At 41.3% G+C, this 16,416-nt stretch overlaps 1 protein-coding gene across 1 annotated transcript in view; it reads right to left on the bottom strand.

The window, feature by feature from the left end:
• The window catches only part of mapkbp1 (mitogen-activated protein kinase binding protein 1), an 89,781-nt gene that overhangs the window by 71,152 nt on the left and 2,213 nt on the right, over nucleotides 1-16,416 (bottom strand). Inside the window, exon 2 of the mRNA XM_079528273.1 lies at nucleotides 3,103-3,194. Coding sequence (XP_079384399.1) covers nucleotides 3,103-3,194 — 92 coding nt within the window. The remainder of the gene's footprint in view (nucleotides 1-3,102; nucleotides 3,195-16,416) is intronic.

The raw sequence follows: 16,416 nt of genomic DNA, 5'->3' as shown, positions 1-16,416 counted from the left end.
GTTTTGTAACTATAGTGCTTACAGTCTATGAGGAAAAAATACTTGAATGTGAGAAAATGCGAAAAATCGCATTTTCCCATTCATGTCAATGGGGAAATTCTATTCACTAATAAATTCATATCAATTAAACTATACAACATTTCTCTTAAAAAAATACAAGCACATCCTTCCCGATGAAGCCGGTCAATTTGAGATATGGCTCAAGTGCGTACAGTCAAAACTGTGGGAGGAGTAGCACATCAAAAAAAAGGTTACTCCAGTGGAAAAATAAAGTGTTCCAACTAGAAAGCAGTTCCTGTAGAAACTGCGTGGGCTCGCTAAAAATGCAATGTATAAAGTTATAGCTGTGTCTGTGGGACCACCCACCAAGTCTGAACACTGGTTTTTCATTTTTAAGTTTTCTTTTTTAAGTTTTTTATTTTTAAGTTTTTTTTTAAGTTTAAAAAAAAAAAGTTTTTAAAAAAAAAGTTTTTAAAAAAAAGAAGTTAAAAAAAAGAAGTTAAAAAAAAGTTTAAAAAAAAAAAGTTTAAAAAAAAAAAGTTTTAAAAAAAAAAGTTTTAAAAAAAAAAAGTTAAAAAAAAAAAAGTTAAAAAAAAAAAAGTTTAAAAAAAAAATATTTTTTAAGTTTATATTAGTGTTCCTATTGGTGGTGTAAGTCCATAAACAAATTGTCAGGACTGTATCATGCTGCAAACAAAAGTTAGAGCTGTGTAAAGGCCAGCCAATGGGAAGACAGAAGGGCGGGGCTTAAGCAATTAATTAAGTACAGCGTGCTCCTATTGGTGGTCTAAGCCCATGGAGCAAATTGCAAGACTGTAGCATGCTGCAAGCAAAAGACAGGGTTTTTGTGTGTGTGTGTGTGTGTGTGTGTGTGTGTGCGTGTGCGTGCGCGTGCACGTGCGTGTGCACGTGCGTGCGTGTGCATGCATGCGTGTGTCTGTGACTCTGCGTGTAGAGCCTAATTGCACAAATAGCAGACCTACAAGCTGCGTGCGTGCGTGCGTGCGTGCGTGCGTGCGTATGCATGCGTGTGTCTGTGACTGCACAAATAGCAGACCTACAAGCTCACAAGGTTTCGCAGAGCAACTCATTGAGATCTTGTAACTCTAATGTCAGCCCTGTAATTAAGTAAGGGATAATATCTGGCTAGGTGGTCATTGTCGGGAGATAATTCACCGACAGGGAGTTTAACCACCGAGGCGAAGCCGAGGTGGTTACACTCCCTGAAGGTGAATTATATCCCGACAATGACCACCTAGCCAGATATTATCCCGCTTATTACATGGCTAACTAACATAAATTAATCCATTGATCCAAAAAAAGTATTCCATAACTTCGCGCTGGCTGCGTCTGCCCAGCTGCAGGGCTGAAGCACTGTCGGAAAACAAGGAAGTGAGTTGATCAAATAGAATCCATTTTCGGGTCCAGCTGCTTCGTCTATTTCTCGCTCAAATGTTTTCAAAAACATTTTTAAGAGCAATGTTTAGCTGTAAATTACATTGTGTGTGAGTAGTGTGTGTGTTTACATGGCTGTTATGTTGGAAACGGCAGTAAATCAAGCGGGCGCAGCCGCGCAGCTGGTGGTGCTCAGAGGGTTTGATTAGGCAGCGGTCATTATACAGCGGAGCGGTCATTATCATGAGATAACTCACCGCTGAATTAAGCGATTGACCAATCAGAATCAAGCATTCAACCAAGCCATGTAATAAGCCCTTATATGTCTCAGCTGTGGGAGAGTAAAACAGTGCTTCACTATGACTGGGAGATTTCAATGGGCCTGAATAGGGAAAAACCTATGCCCGAACAAATTGCTCTATCGCAAAAAGTAAAAGTCGAATGCAAATATTTTTTTCACTTTGAGTGGCCTGAGCCATTGAGGTACAACATGTGCGATGGTGGTGTTGGTACGATCGAAAATGTGGTTATAAGAGCGAGTTAAGAATTGTCTTCACGATACTTTCCTCGTAAGAATTATACAATGGAGGTCAATGGGCAGCTTGACTGTATTTGTGTCACTTAAAAGGCCGTAGTTCACATTCTGTATGTATCTGTGCTTTGGTGGTTACATTGTGTGAAAGAGGACATGTGTGGCTACAAAATGACCAAAGAACATCCGTGTAAAGTGAATATTTTGGCCAGGACGACAATTTGTTTGGTAGATTTCCGAGGTGAAGCATTTCAGTTTCCACACTCTACTCAAGGAGGCCCCGCACTCTAAGGGCGCACTAATTAGACGATACGGCCTGCGATTGAACTGCGATATCGGAGAAACCGTGTAACATATTCGAATACGGTTTGAACCACGAAAAAGTCCACAGCCGTGTGAGCTAGCTAAAGTTTAAATCACGTTTCTACGACAAAGTATGCCAGAGTAATGAGGCTGCAAAAGTGAGGTTGATTTAGAGATAAAATCCCATACATTGTCTATGAGAGAAACATTTTATAAATAAAGTTAAATATTTTAAAAAGTATAAACTTTTTCAAAACAACTTTTTCACCAATGAAAATTCAAAGATTGATGAACATTTTAAAGTTTGAATGGAGTTTCAAAGTGAAAGTATGACAGAGTAATAAGAGCACAAAAAAGTCAACTGTGAAAAATGGGACGTTTCTCCCATCGACTCTCATTATAAAGAATGTCAAAAAAAGTTAAAAAGTTAAAAAGTTAAAAAAGTATAAACAATTGTAAAAATCTAAATGCAAGCACACATAACTGCAAAGAGCTGAACAGTTTGAAGTTTGAACTACATTTCTAGCATAAAGTGTGTGAAAGTAGTAGGAATTCGAAAAAAGGGCGGAAATTGGAATAAAGCAAGAATAAATATAAACTGGCAATAACTAGTGTGTGCTCGCTGTTGCGAGCCCACAATTACAATAGTCTGGTTGCCCTTTAGGGCAACCACACTAATAATAATCTATCACACCAATTATTAATTATGACAGCTATGTTGCTTACATCACAGTGTACTATAAGGTCAGCCTGCCATGTTTTTACCCTGCTGTAGTTTTTATCCATTACAGGAAAACAGACAACATAATCGGTTATGGTTTCATATAAATGGGGTGCGTGTGTGCGTGCGTGCGTGCGTGCGCGTATCTCACCCTGCAGGATAAGCTACCAGTCCAGTTCGGGGGTCACAGGCCAGCGCTCGATTCCCCGGAGCTGTGATTCCCAAGACCTTCTCCAAGGTCACCTGGAGGGCAGAGGTCACAGAGGTCAATGACATATCATTCTTGTTGTTAATGTTATCAGTCTGTGGGGAACTGATACCGCTTAAAGTGACAAATAAACACTCGCAAAAATAATAAATAAATAATACATTTTTTATTATATGTAGTACACTACATCTGTGCCCGTCAGGCCTACTTGGGAATGATGCAAGTTGGGAACAATGAAAATCGGGAATGCATACCCCACACTAGTATGCAATACCCATTAAATCTGTTGTCATAACACCCGTTTTAGCTGTCTGTCTGTCTGTCTGTCTGTCTGTGTAAGTCTTTGTGCAGTGGTAAACGTCTGTGGAGAATGTCTGCCTCTGAAGAGACACTGAACTGACTGGAAAAGTGGACTGACTAAGTAATCAATTGGCAAGTGTGGGGAATAACGGCCGGGCTCCACCGGGCGCGTCAGCGTCGCGTCTCCGTCACCGTCAGGGAATGTTCCCTTTTTAATCAATGAAGGGTGGCTCCACTGCCCGCGTTGACGGAGACGCGACGCGTGAATTAAAATTGAACCGGTGCGTTTTTTGACGCGACGCAGACGCAACGCAACGCGTCCGGTGGAGCCCTGGCGTAAGGCTGGGTTTGCCATGGCAATCAATTGGCTCAGGCAGAGACTGCAAGGAAAGCAAGGATCACATTCAACATCTTAAATAAAATCTGGAAAGCAAAAAAACATATCACACAAGACCAAACTGCAAATCTTCAACTCAAACGACAAATCCACCCTACTATACAGTTCTGAAACCTGGAAGATAACTACCAACATACTCAACAAAATACAGACATTCTTCAACCGCTGCCTCCGACGCCTCCTAAGTCTACTGGCCCAACACAATCTCCAATGCCAACCTGTGGGACCTCACTACACAAGACACGATAGAAACACAAATGTGACCGGGTCTGGCAAATAGGCCCTCATCTCGACCAGAGTAATTTATCAGTTTTTAACAGATTATTAAAGTACAGAATGTAAGCTTTCATATGATGTATCATTCAATGAAATTGGAAAATATTTGAAGAAGATATGACCATTTTAAAATGATTGTGCCGGTTTACCCAAAGCTGAGAAAACCCCTTTGAATGTTCACAACATTCACAACATTCACAAAACAAGCCTACTTTGACTTATAAATGTATACATTTAATTTGCCCAAATCAATAATCTGTTGGAATGAAAACCTTCAACATTCAAACTGTGTTAATATGAAAAAAACGAAAATCACAACAAAAAAAAATCTAGTTTATTTTAGATTTTCTGCCTTTTCATTATAGGCGAGATGAGGACCATTTTGCTAGACCTGGTCACAAATCAGGAGGAGGAAATGGACATGGATAGGACACACACTGCGAAGACACAACAGATCAATCACAAAACATGCATTAACATGGAACCCGCAAGAGGAAGAGAGGAAGGCCTAGAGCCACCTGGAGAAGAACCACAGAACAGGAGATGAAGGCACAAGGGCTGTGGAGCAGAGGGCACAAGACCGAAGGGGATGGAGGAGACTCATCAATGGCCTATGTTCCTCCGGGAATTAAGTAAGTAAGTAAGTAAGAGACTGGAAATTGCACAGGTACGGGCAGTTACTCATTAGGTCCCCTGGCAGAGCCTGAGCAGAGCCTTTTGAACAAATGTGTATCCGACTAACTCACTGCACCGACTCACTGCACTCCCTGTGGTGGTGTTGAATTTGAAGCCGGTGGGGCGAACGGTTCTCGAGTTACGTGGATTACAGTCATCAGGATATTGTTTAATATGTTTAAGCCAGCAGTCGGAACATGAAACAAGGAGCAGCATTCTCACATTTTGGTAAACATCACGTATTAGAAATACCTATAAATGACCAAAATTCAATTCAGTTAATTTTCAGTGGCGAGTGTGGTACGGCATCCATATTCTGGATGAAAACTTTGCTTTTAGATCGGCTATTTTCCGCGCAGATAATAAAGATTTTTTTCCACCCTAAAACATGATCAGTTATTATTATTATATAAGGAGGAAGATTTGTTTTCAAAAAAGTGTACAGTATGTATGTAAGTATGCCTGGTTTGCCTGATGGGTGGTGATCCACCCGAACTGAAGCCGCACCCATAGCTGTTGTTGTATGATAAAGGGGGAGGGGTTAGGGGAGGGGATGATATTGTGATGTCACTATATCACATTTCTTTCATTGACACATTTGACTGTCAAGGTTTCAGCCTCCAGGAAGAAACCCTAAATACAAAGGGAAGACATCATTGCACATAACCACACCAAGGTGTCTAACTCATAAAACACATGAAAAACTAGGGAAAATAGAAAAATCACAGCGCACCATCTTTAAATATCTTAGCTGACAATAGCCAATAGATCTTTTGCTCTACATTACATTTAAATTTAGAGCAAAAACAGAAAATACACTAGTATAGAACCCTGAGAAACTCCGCAATCCAGGACTTATTTTAAAGCTTTATTTTACTAGTGAATAATGTTATTTTGTCTGTATGGTAGAGAATGTTATTAATACAATATATAACTTAAATAAAATCGGGGTGGTTGTATTTGGTATTTTACATATGTCGCTTCTACCCGACAAGCAACAAAAATACCGGTTTAAAAGTAGCACTGCCTGAAGCTCAAGTAAAAATACCTCAAAATTGTAGTACAGTACTTGAGAAAATTCACTTAGTTACTTTGCACTTATAGTGACTTTACCACCTGTAAATTTTTCTGCTGTCAGGCAGAAAGTTGTATCTCCATATTTCCATAATACGTAAAGCCCTATTTCATAACAAGACTGTTATTGTGAGCTTGTAGATCAGCTATTTTCATTTTTCGAAAACAAAAAAAACAGTTTTGGACATACAAAGGTTACTTTCCACCCGACAAGTGTCGATAATATAATCGAAAAGCTTGTTGTACATTTGACCTTAAAAGCACTGTATGTTGTTTATAGGCTGTATGGTAGAGCTGCACTCTGATTGGTCAATTAAGTTTATTAGAAACGCCTCGCTTCACATTGAAGTTAACACACTAGCTAATTCAATCAAAGTGCATGCATGCAGTCACGCACGCAGTCACGCACGCAGTCACGCACGCACGCACACACAGTCGTTTTGTCTGAATGATCATGTTAATTTGCTTGAGCAATATTTTCTCAGTCAAGCCGTTTAATCTATTGACTTAATTGATGAATAACGTTTCTGCATAGAAGACGAAATCTTATGATTTATTCCTCTATGCGAGAATATCAATCATATCGCCTCTGTCGGCCAGAAACCTTGCATGTTCAAATAACTTTATTGGTTGACTTTTTTTTAAATAGTGAAAATATCCAATCTCCAAGCTAACAACACAAGTGGAGATACAAGGCCCGACAGCAATGATATATTAACTTTTGACTGCCTAGGACGACTTTGGACGAGTTATTAGGTTATTATTAACACTTTTTTTGCACAGGAATCTTTCAGAATAAGGCACTAGAGTGCCCAGCAGATGGGCAGATTTTACTCTGAAAAGCCCCACCTTCCATTTCCCCCCAAAACCGGGAGGTATAATGTTCCATTACGACCTCACACTACCTCGTCTGATCTCTCTTTAGAAGCGTTAATATTCCAAACGAGATGCATGGTTAAGTCAGAAATGAGGACAGAACATTGTGGTTCCGATCAAAACCATGGAGAGCGACGTATATTCAGAGATAATAGACAGTCTTGTTGGGCCGTAAACAAGGAAGTCGCGCATGTGCGAAACATGTCACAGAGCAATGCACACGGTCAAAATATTTACAATATTAACGAAATGACGGTCGTCGATTTTGCTTTAGCCTATTTCGCTTCCGGTTCATTTTGGAGTCGGGAGGTTGTGGCAGTGAACGTACAAAGATTGGAAAAGAAGTGCATTTAGTTACAGATTAAAACAGTCATAATTTTCAGCAAACATAATCATACACTCATTCAGTCTACAGTGTCTGGCGCACGCGCACCGTGCACGTGCACGGTGCACACACACAGACACCCTTGACTTTGAACAGGGTCCTAACGAGGGAGGCCATCTCCTTTAACGACTATAAGCATAACGAGCTGTCACAGCAAATCAGCATCTCCGTCTTTAACCGCATAAACCTTGTTATACTTAGTTGACCAGGGTCTGCCAGGGCTACGAGGCCCACTCCTTTTCCCCCCTGAATATTCTCCAACCAGAATAGGGATGCTTGTTACCCCTCTCTCTCTCTCTCTCTCCCTCTTCCTCTCTCTCTCTCTCTCTCCCCCCCCTGTTCTGGACCATAGAAATCATGGCCCAGCCATCAGACCACTTAATTAAAGGACCCATAACATAAAATTCAACTTCTTCATATTTTTGTCTCCACCAGGCCAAAGGCATGGGGAGAGAGTATGTTTTGCACTCCGTCCGTGTGTGTGTCCGTGTGTGTGTGTGTGTGTCCGTCCGTCCTTCCGTCCGTCTGTTACCAGCTAATCTCCGGCACCGTTAACCCGGTCGATGCCAAACTTTGCACACACACTCCCTGGATGCCAACAATGAACCTCTGCCCCACATTTTCCAGAACGGCCTGTTATAGCGCCACCATGAGGCAGCTTTTCACATTTTTTACCTAAAACTGCACCGATCTGCGTGAAACATTGCATGCACACTCCCTAGAGGCCAAGGACAAATCTTTGACCTGCATTTTCCGCATCTGCCTTTTATAGCGCCACCAGGAGGCCGACTTTTGGAAAACACATTTTTTGATATTACTCCTCCAGATTCTGTCCAAAAATCTCACAAATCGTTACACAGTATCTCTATGGTCATGTGCTCAAGTCGGATGTGTCCGATATTTCATATTCCATCCTAATTGGCTATAATTGGCTTTCACAGTTTGCAAGATTGCCCCATTTTGAACAAAAGCCTCAAATCATGAACGCAGCATGCAATTTACGTGAAATCTTTCACACATTTTCTTACTAGGCTGAGGAACCCTTTTCACATTGGCCTGTTATAGCACCACCAACAGGTTGATTTTTGCAAAACACATTTTGGGAACAAAATGCCTCAAATCATCCAATTGCCATAACAGGCGTATGAAGAAATGGCACCCTTTTCACATTGGCCTATTATAGTGCCACCAGGCACTCCTCAACAAAATTAAGAAAATTGTTGCAAAAAACTAACAAACAAAAAAACATGTTTATATTACTCCTAAACATTTTGCCAAACATCTCACACAGTCCTATCCTCCTGGTGGAGACATGTGCCCAGAAGGGCACTTTTTCTAGTTTGTGTGTGTTTTTTGGGCTCCCCTATGTGTTTTCTATCCCCACAAATAGGCAATTTTGAACAATCAGGCTTTCACATCATTATGGAAATTGCTCTCAGGAACAGCTCAACTGATTTGGTCGTATGCGTGATGTCATCTGTATCTGACACCCTACTTGGTATAATTCTTCCCCCCTCTTCAGTCTTCAGTTCCAAATTTGCATTTCCACTTCAAGCTGGCATGGAATGGAAACAAGCCTGGTTTTATCTAGCATCAGTATTATAATGACTAACATATTAAATAATCTGCATATTAGCGGCCCCACCACCTCAGGACATCGTGATACTGCAGCTAAAACAGCTTCAAAGTCCAGAAAGACATGACAAGGACTGGAATATATCAGAGTGGTGATTGAGGCTCAAACCATTAGAAATAAGTTTGAGGGATATAGACAATATATTAAATATTAAAACAGTTTTAAAATAGATGTTTTAACAGTGGTGCATTTTATGCATAAGTGGCATTTGGCAGAAATAGATGTACAAGCTCAGAACACATCACAAGTTGATGAGTCGTATGCTTGAAGATCGACTATTTTATTTGATCTGACTACTAACTGCTAACCATTTTTTGGGGGGGTCCCCACCTGTTGGTGGTGCTATAACAGGCCAATGTGAAAAGGGTTCCTCAGCCTAGTAAGAAAATGTGTGAAAGATTTCACGTAAATTGCATGCTGCGTTCAAAAAAAATAAAAAATAAAAATATATACAGTAGATATATATTTTTTTGCAACTGAATGGCTGGAAAATGGAAATTTAAAGTTTACATAGTACACATAGTGCATGCATAAACTTTCCTTAATGATTATATCTAGTTCAGTATTTATTTATGATGTAATTTCTCTATTATTAAGGTTATTGTAGCGGCCAATTTGTATCGGTGGTGGGGAGGCGGGGTCGCGAGACATGGCCAAAGCATTTTCCAGCCAAAAATGTTGAGAACCCCTGCTCTAGACCAGAAAGCACGCTAGGGCTAAGCTAACAGTGGTTGTGTTGATCTCAGGATGAGCCATCTCCAGGATGGAGACAGTGACACTGAGTCAGTCGGTATACACACCTCCTCTCACATGACTATCTCTCTCTAACACCCCCCCCACACACACACACACACACACACACACACACACACACCCTCTCTCTCTTCCTCTCACTATGGCACACTGCCAGACGGGCGGGGGAGAAGTACCAACAAGACAGAGGAATGGAAAATAAGAATAGGGCAAGACAGACAGACAGCAACAGAAAAAGCGTTGCCTGGCGACGATGACGAGCCGGTAAAAATCTTTATTAAACATTATAAACCCTTATCTCGTCCGATATCGTCCTACCTATAGGCGATCTACGAGCATATTTTTTATCTCGTCCAATGTCGCCCTATCAGGGAAGGAGCTAAGTTAAGTCATAAGACCTGGTACTTAAAACACGCAAAATAGGGCCCTTATAGCCTAGTAGCCAAAAAGTGAACCCGGACATGTTGAGTACACCAACGTTTTATGTTAGAAATGTTTAGTATGGATCCCCAGCATGTAGAAACTGCCGGATGCTAACTTGCATATGTTGAGCAATTTTCATAATTGGCATAATATGTGACCATACCATTAACAACCTATAGAAGGCAAAATATAAAAAATGTCATCATGCTTTATCTAGCATGTGACGTGTCAAACTAGGGGGTTTTCATGATGCTGAATCCATTCCAAGCATTAGTTTTGCAAAAAAAAAACACTTTTTGCAAAAAGAACACGCTTAAAATGGCCATGCCCCCCCAAATGTGCTGACATCATCAATTTGTGATGACGGCATTGGCCGTTTTTAGCCCAATGAGTGTTTTTTTGCTAAACTAATGCTTGGAATGGATTCAGCATCATGCAAACCCCCTAGTTTGACATGTCACATGCAACATAAAGCATGATGACATTTTGAATATATATATATATATATATATATATATATATATATATATATATATATATATTATGCCAATTATGAAAATTGCTCAACATATGCAAGTTAGCATCCGGCAGTTTCTACATGCTGGGGATCCATACTAAACATTTCTAACATAAAACCTTGGTGTACTCAACATGTCCGGGTTCACAATGGGGCTCTATGGGCTGGCTACTAGACTATTAATGTTTATAACTGTACATAGATACCTGATGAAGACCTTCACAGGTCGAAATGCTGTTGCCTAAATAGAATATTTTCTACTGGGAGCTACAGATCAGTGTGTGGACCTCAGTTCTTCTCCATTATAATTGTAGTTCTTCTCCATTACAATTGTAGTTCTTCTCCATTATAATTGTAGTTCTTCTCCATAGTAATTGTGCATACACACATTCAAATGTGTTAATGGATTATTTATTTGAGGTAGGACTCATGCACACAGCAGCTAACAAAGCCACCTACATTGTTGGAATTACAGTATTTCTAGTACTTATTTACTGCCATTTCTATTGTTATTTTATTGCAATTTTTGGCCATTTACTCGTGTTGCTGCAGTGTCAATAAACCTATGAATTTCACCCTCTTTTTACTTGTGAGACGTAACAATACAGCATGTCGATTCTAGAGCTGGCAGCCTGCAGCTACAGTAACATTGTATTCCCTGGAAACCACAGATACTGGAACACGAACACGAACACGAACACACGAACACACGAACACACGCACACACACACACACACACACACACACACACACTTTTGTTGAGACAAAGAAAGCTATGACTTCATCTGGGAAGGTCAAAACACAAACCAGGTAGGAGAGACAGACAGCGGGATCACCCCCTACTGCCCTAGGCTCCCTGTGTGTCAAAGAATTGATTACAAAATACTGTCGTTAAGTTGCCTATGACAGCTGAGAGGGAGACAGTGTAGGAGAGACAGCCACTACTAGGACAACTGAGAGAGAGACAGTGTAGGAGAGACAGACGGACAGTAGGCCAGCTGAGAGGGAGATCGGCGTAGGAGAGAGGGTCTGGGACAGTAGTTTGTCCACATTGTCCTATCGTCATGGTAACAAATGATTGCCAGTGGTTCTGATGTGCACTCATGTAATGGGTCTGATTGGACCTCGAGGACAGAACGAGAACAAACACTCACAACCTAACCTACATCAGTCAACCTGACATGAAGCTCTGGGTCGCTCTCATTTACCACTGGATCCTAGAGAGTATAGACACACACACACACACACACGAGAAACAAAGGGTCCAGTTCTCAAGGAGCTATACATCGTTAAAGTAAAGTACAGGAATTCCAAACTAAACACAGCGCGACAGACAATCTTCTACTAGGCTAGCGGGCAGTGGCTCCCAACCATGTGATGTCTTCCCGTCTGGACCTAAACTAGTGAAAATAGCAGATCTACCAGCTCACAAGTCACAACGTGTCGCATATGCTATTTTGTTTTAGTGGCGCTAGCCCCTCCTATGTCCAGCTTTGAGGGTTTGTGTAAACACAAACATTGTCCTAACACAAACATTGAATGCCATTGACAATGAATGGCCAGCTTTGAGTGTTTACACAAACATTGCATAAACACATTGAAGACAAAAGTGAGGACGCAAATTGTGATTGGCCAGAATGAGATGATGTATGATAAGGGAGCCCCTCACTTCACACGGATGTGATTTTTATGAGGGAATATTCAGAGAATATTCAGTGAATTTCTTTCATTTTTCTTTGTCTTGTATGAAGTTCTTTTGAAATGTGTTACTGATATTGCGCATGTTCATAGTTCATACCTCAATAACGATTCTGGTACACTCAGCCTGTCAACAATTGTGCAGCCGGAAGGGCCTTGCAAACGGGGAGCGATAAAACGCACCTATAGTTCATTTTCAATGAGACCTGCGTTTTTGCTCGGAGAAGTCGCGGTGCGACAACGCAAGCGTATTTACGTGAGCGCGGTCCCGTGAATTTGTTCCGCGCGTCCTCGTTACGTGCTGCACACGCCCGCAATATACATTTAATTTAACATGCAATAGTAGATAGGCTTCCAGGGCACTGCAAATACATATATGCTATGCTAGATATTTACAAATATACATTATAACCACAATATTATGCCAAGTCTAAGTGCGGTTAATACAATATGTACAACCAGCAACTTACTCCACAGTTTTTCCTCTGTATTGGATCAAGGGGCCTGGAGATATTGTTTGTATTAAATTCTCCAAAGTTGGCTACTGCAGCTTTACTGTCGATAAAAGTGCTGCTATTATGGTCTTGGTTTATTCTCAGAGTTGTTATTGAGTTAATTCATCATTCATTTATGTCCACCAGGCCGAAAATGTCGGGAGGCAGAGATTTAGTTTTTTCCCCTGGCTGTGTACAGCTGACCTCTCGGGCACTGTGAAACTTTGCACGCACAGTCGCACACACCTAGTAGGCCATGGAAGAACATCCACCCCAAATTGTTGAAATCTGCCTTGTGGTGGCACTATAACAGGCAGCTTCACACTGTTATAGTGTGAAGCTGCCTTCACACTATAACCATGAGGTCGTACAAAAAATAAATGATTCATTGGATCATGACACAAGTTCACCCCCCCTCCCCCCCCCCCACCATAACACAATTCACCCAGTCACAAACACATTCATAGACCGATGGCAGAGGAAACCATGTGAGGCACCAAACTGCCCATCGGGAGCAGTTAGGTTCGGGGTTAATTAGGACACTGCTCAAGGACACTTCGGCAGTGACACAGTGGGAGCCCAGGATCAAACCGGGGACCTTCCAGTTCCCAAGCGGCTGCTCTACCTCCTGAGGCGACATTTCCTGACGGCTGCATTGCACGACTGACACAGCCCTGTAAGGTGTAGGTGTACACCAGTGGCTCAGAGCCCTTGCCTGATGCCCAAATGCCAGTATAGGGAATAGCGGTGCACTTTATTACATTTTATTCCTCATAAAAGCTACCATTGCCTGGCCCTGTATCTCAAATGGTAAAATTAAATAAATATTTTATATAATATGCCTTTTATTATTTTTATCAGCAAATTGTAGATTTTTATGTTAGACATTATTGATGGAAATTAAGATTCTCAGATTCAAAAAAGCTTATCAACTAACCGGTCAATGGCTTAACATAATCGATATCAATATTTTTGTAAATCTCTATAAGAAAAATGAATGGCCGATTTTTTAGTGGCACCAGAAAAACACGCCCACCGCTATGCCCTATATCTCCCCCGGCCAAGGGGGAATTCCCTTTTCGCTAGTGGTTAAGATGTTAGCTTTCCACGCATGCAGGAGGAGACCCGGGTTCGAATCCCGGGCGTTACATTAGGCAACCCAGCCTGCTAGAGATCTGCACTCCACTCCACGCACTCCTCCAGTGTTCAGTTCACACTGTGTGTCAATGTGCATCTGGTTGGCATGAATGCAGACTTGTTTTGTGCAATACATGGTTCCCCACCTTCTGCTGTTATGAAACCTTCTACTTGAGGAAAAACATGGATGTGTTGTCATTCTCGCAGTGTGTGTGTGTGTGTGTGTGTGTGTGTGTGTGTGTGTGTGTTAAACACAATCACACCAACAATCACTGTGGAATGTTGTTGCTGTAGATGTGGAGACAGGAGGCTGTCTGTGACATTATAAACATTATGATGTGCCACACATTCATAGCTCTGATACAATTTACTGAGACCAACCAATGGAATAGATTAACCGACTAATTGACAAAAGCATTTCATTATTACATCAACATAATTGCTTTATGATCAAACAATTTGTCTAATTAGCAAATCAAGATCTACAATGTTGTTCAAAAATAGCCAAAGTAGCTCACCCCGCAATGTGCTTGCAGATCTGCATATTTTCGAAAATCTTCAGCTATAATGACATGCCACAAAACAGGGGAGAAAAAAAAGGGCCCCTAAAATATATATCGTCTGTCGGGTGGAAACCTCATATGTCCAAAACTGTTACTTTTCAGCAATCAAATTCTCAAATAGCAAAAGTTGACAAGCAGATCGACAAGCTGAAAATGCGGCACAAGAGTTTGTGGATCTGCTATTTGGATGCTTTGGTGTGATGCTGTAGACTAGTATGATAAAGTAGGACATTCATTTACGGAAAAAAAACATAACATGTTAGAATAAGAAGACGAGAGGTTTCTGCCTCTTATCAGCAATGATATATTCTCTCCCCAGTCCCCAAAATAAATTATTTCTTATTAAAACCATGTTATTTTTTTGTATAAACAGTTAGATTGATTAGTTGGATAAGGATTAAGTGCTGCAGGCCTAATAGAGACATTAATTAAATGAAAGAAGAGCTGAGCTGTGTTGGTCAGGGTCAGTCCATCGATTCCACTGATGGATTGATTGACCAATGCTGACCAAGAGAAGACGTTGCTTCTGGATGTTGGCTTTGCGTTTCAACTACTGGTGCACAATTATTTAACCCCATATGGGGGGGGGGGGGGGGGGGGGGGGGGTTAAGTGCTTAACATCTAGTATACAATGTTTCCATGTCAACAACACACACATCACACTACAACAACACCAGTGCTTCTCAAACGTTTTCATGTCAAGGACCTCACAATTAACATGTAATTGGCCCATCAGACAATTGTGTGCCAGGAGGGACCCCCTGTAACAGTACAGTAACAATGTACGTGCTCATTGAATGAAGTTCACTCACAAAGTGAGCTTGGAAATCTGCTATTTTCTGTATTTTTACAGTTACGCCTATAAAAGAAAATCCCCCAAAAAATTGTTCGATTAACCGATGCACCCCCGCGTGAATCTCGTGGAAGAGTGGAGAAGATATTTGATCAAACAAGACATTTTCGGCCAGAACTTTCAAATGGATTATGATGCTAGATGACAAGAGCTGACCCCACGTCACAGCGGTTCATTACTGGGTGAACGGAGAGCTACCAATTAGAATGCCGCCGTAGCCCAGATGAATCGCTCCATGAAATGACATGGAGTGTTCTGTGGCTGGGGAGCGTACCCATGTTCCCTCAAGCCCTATGTTTAGGGTTGGGATCCTTTAGGATTTTAAATGATTCCTTAACGGTTCTCTTTAACAATTCCTATAGGGGGTTCCGAATGGACCCTTACAGGTCTGTAACTCTGAGAGTGTACAGATGGAACTGTGTACAAATGGAACAGTTCCATGTGTACACTCAGCGTTATGGTGATCCACATGCCAGCTCTGACAGTGTGATAATAAACCCGGTTCCGGAAACTGTTCCAAATGTGAAGAAACCAACGGTTCCTCAATGGTGACTCAGGTTCCGGATCGCATTCCCAACCCTACCCATGTTCCCTCACAACTAACACTAACCCCAACCCCTAACCCCAAGCTTAACCCTAAACTGAGGGAACATACTGCAGATAAGGCTGAGGGAACATAGGCATGATGACCCCATATGGCTGTACAGCATGTACACATGCATATGTATGGAATAGCAGCCATTCAAGGGCGCGCGCACACACACACACACACTACTAGACTAACACACTATACATGAAGTACCACACCGTTACACAACACTAGTAACCTAGTACACACACCAATGCTACAAAACAACACAACCCAAACAAACACTCAACACATGGAGGAACTCCAGAGTACTACAGAGGGTGTGTGTGTGTGTGTGTGTGTGTGTGTGTGTGTGTGTGTGTGTGTGTGTGTGTGTGTGTGGCAAAGACATCAAACATTTCACATGCACACAAAGGATCAGTGTATGTGGTGGAAGACGTACTCGCATGTTTTACTTAAATAGAAGTATCAATACAGCAGTGTAGAATAGATATACTCTGTTAAACATACTGTACTAGAAATGTACTCGAGTCAAAGGTACAAAGGTGTGGGCATCAAAAGATACAAAGTACCGAAGTAAAAGCAGTCATTGTGCAGAAATGTCACTTTAC

This window comes from Electrona antarctica (genome assembly GCF_951216825.1).
Source record: "Electrona antarctica genome assembly, chromosome: 18".
Classification (NCBI taxonomy): domain Eukaryota; kingdom Metazoa; phylum Chordata; class Actinopteri; order Myctophiformes; family Myctophidae; genus Electrona; species Electrona antarctica.
The sequence above is the reverse complement of the archived record's forward strand: the minus strand, read 5'-3'. Positions and strand labels throughout refer to the sequence as shown.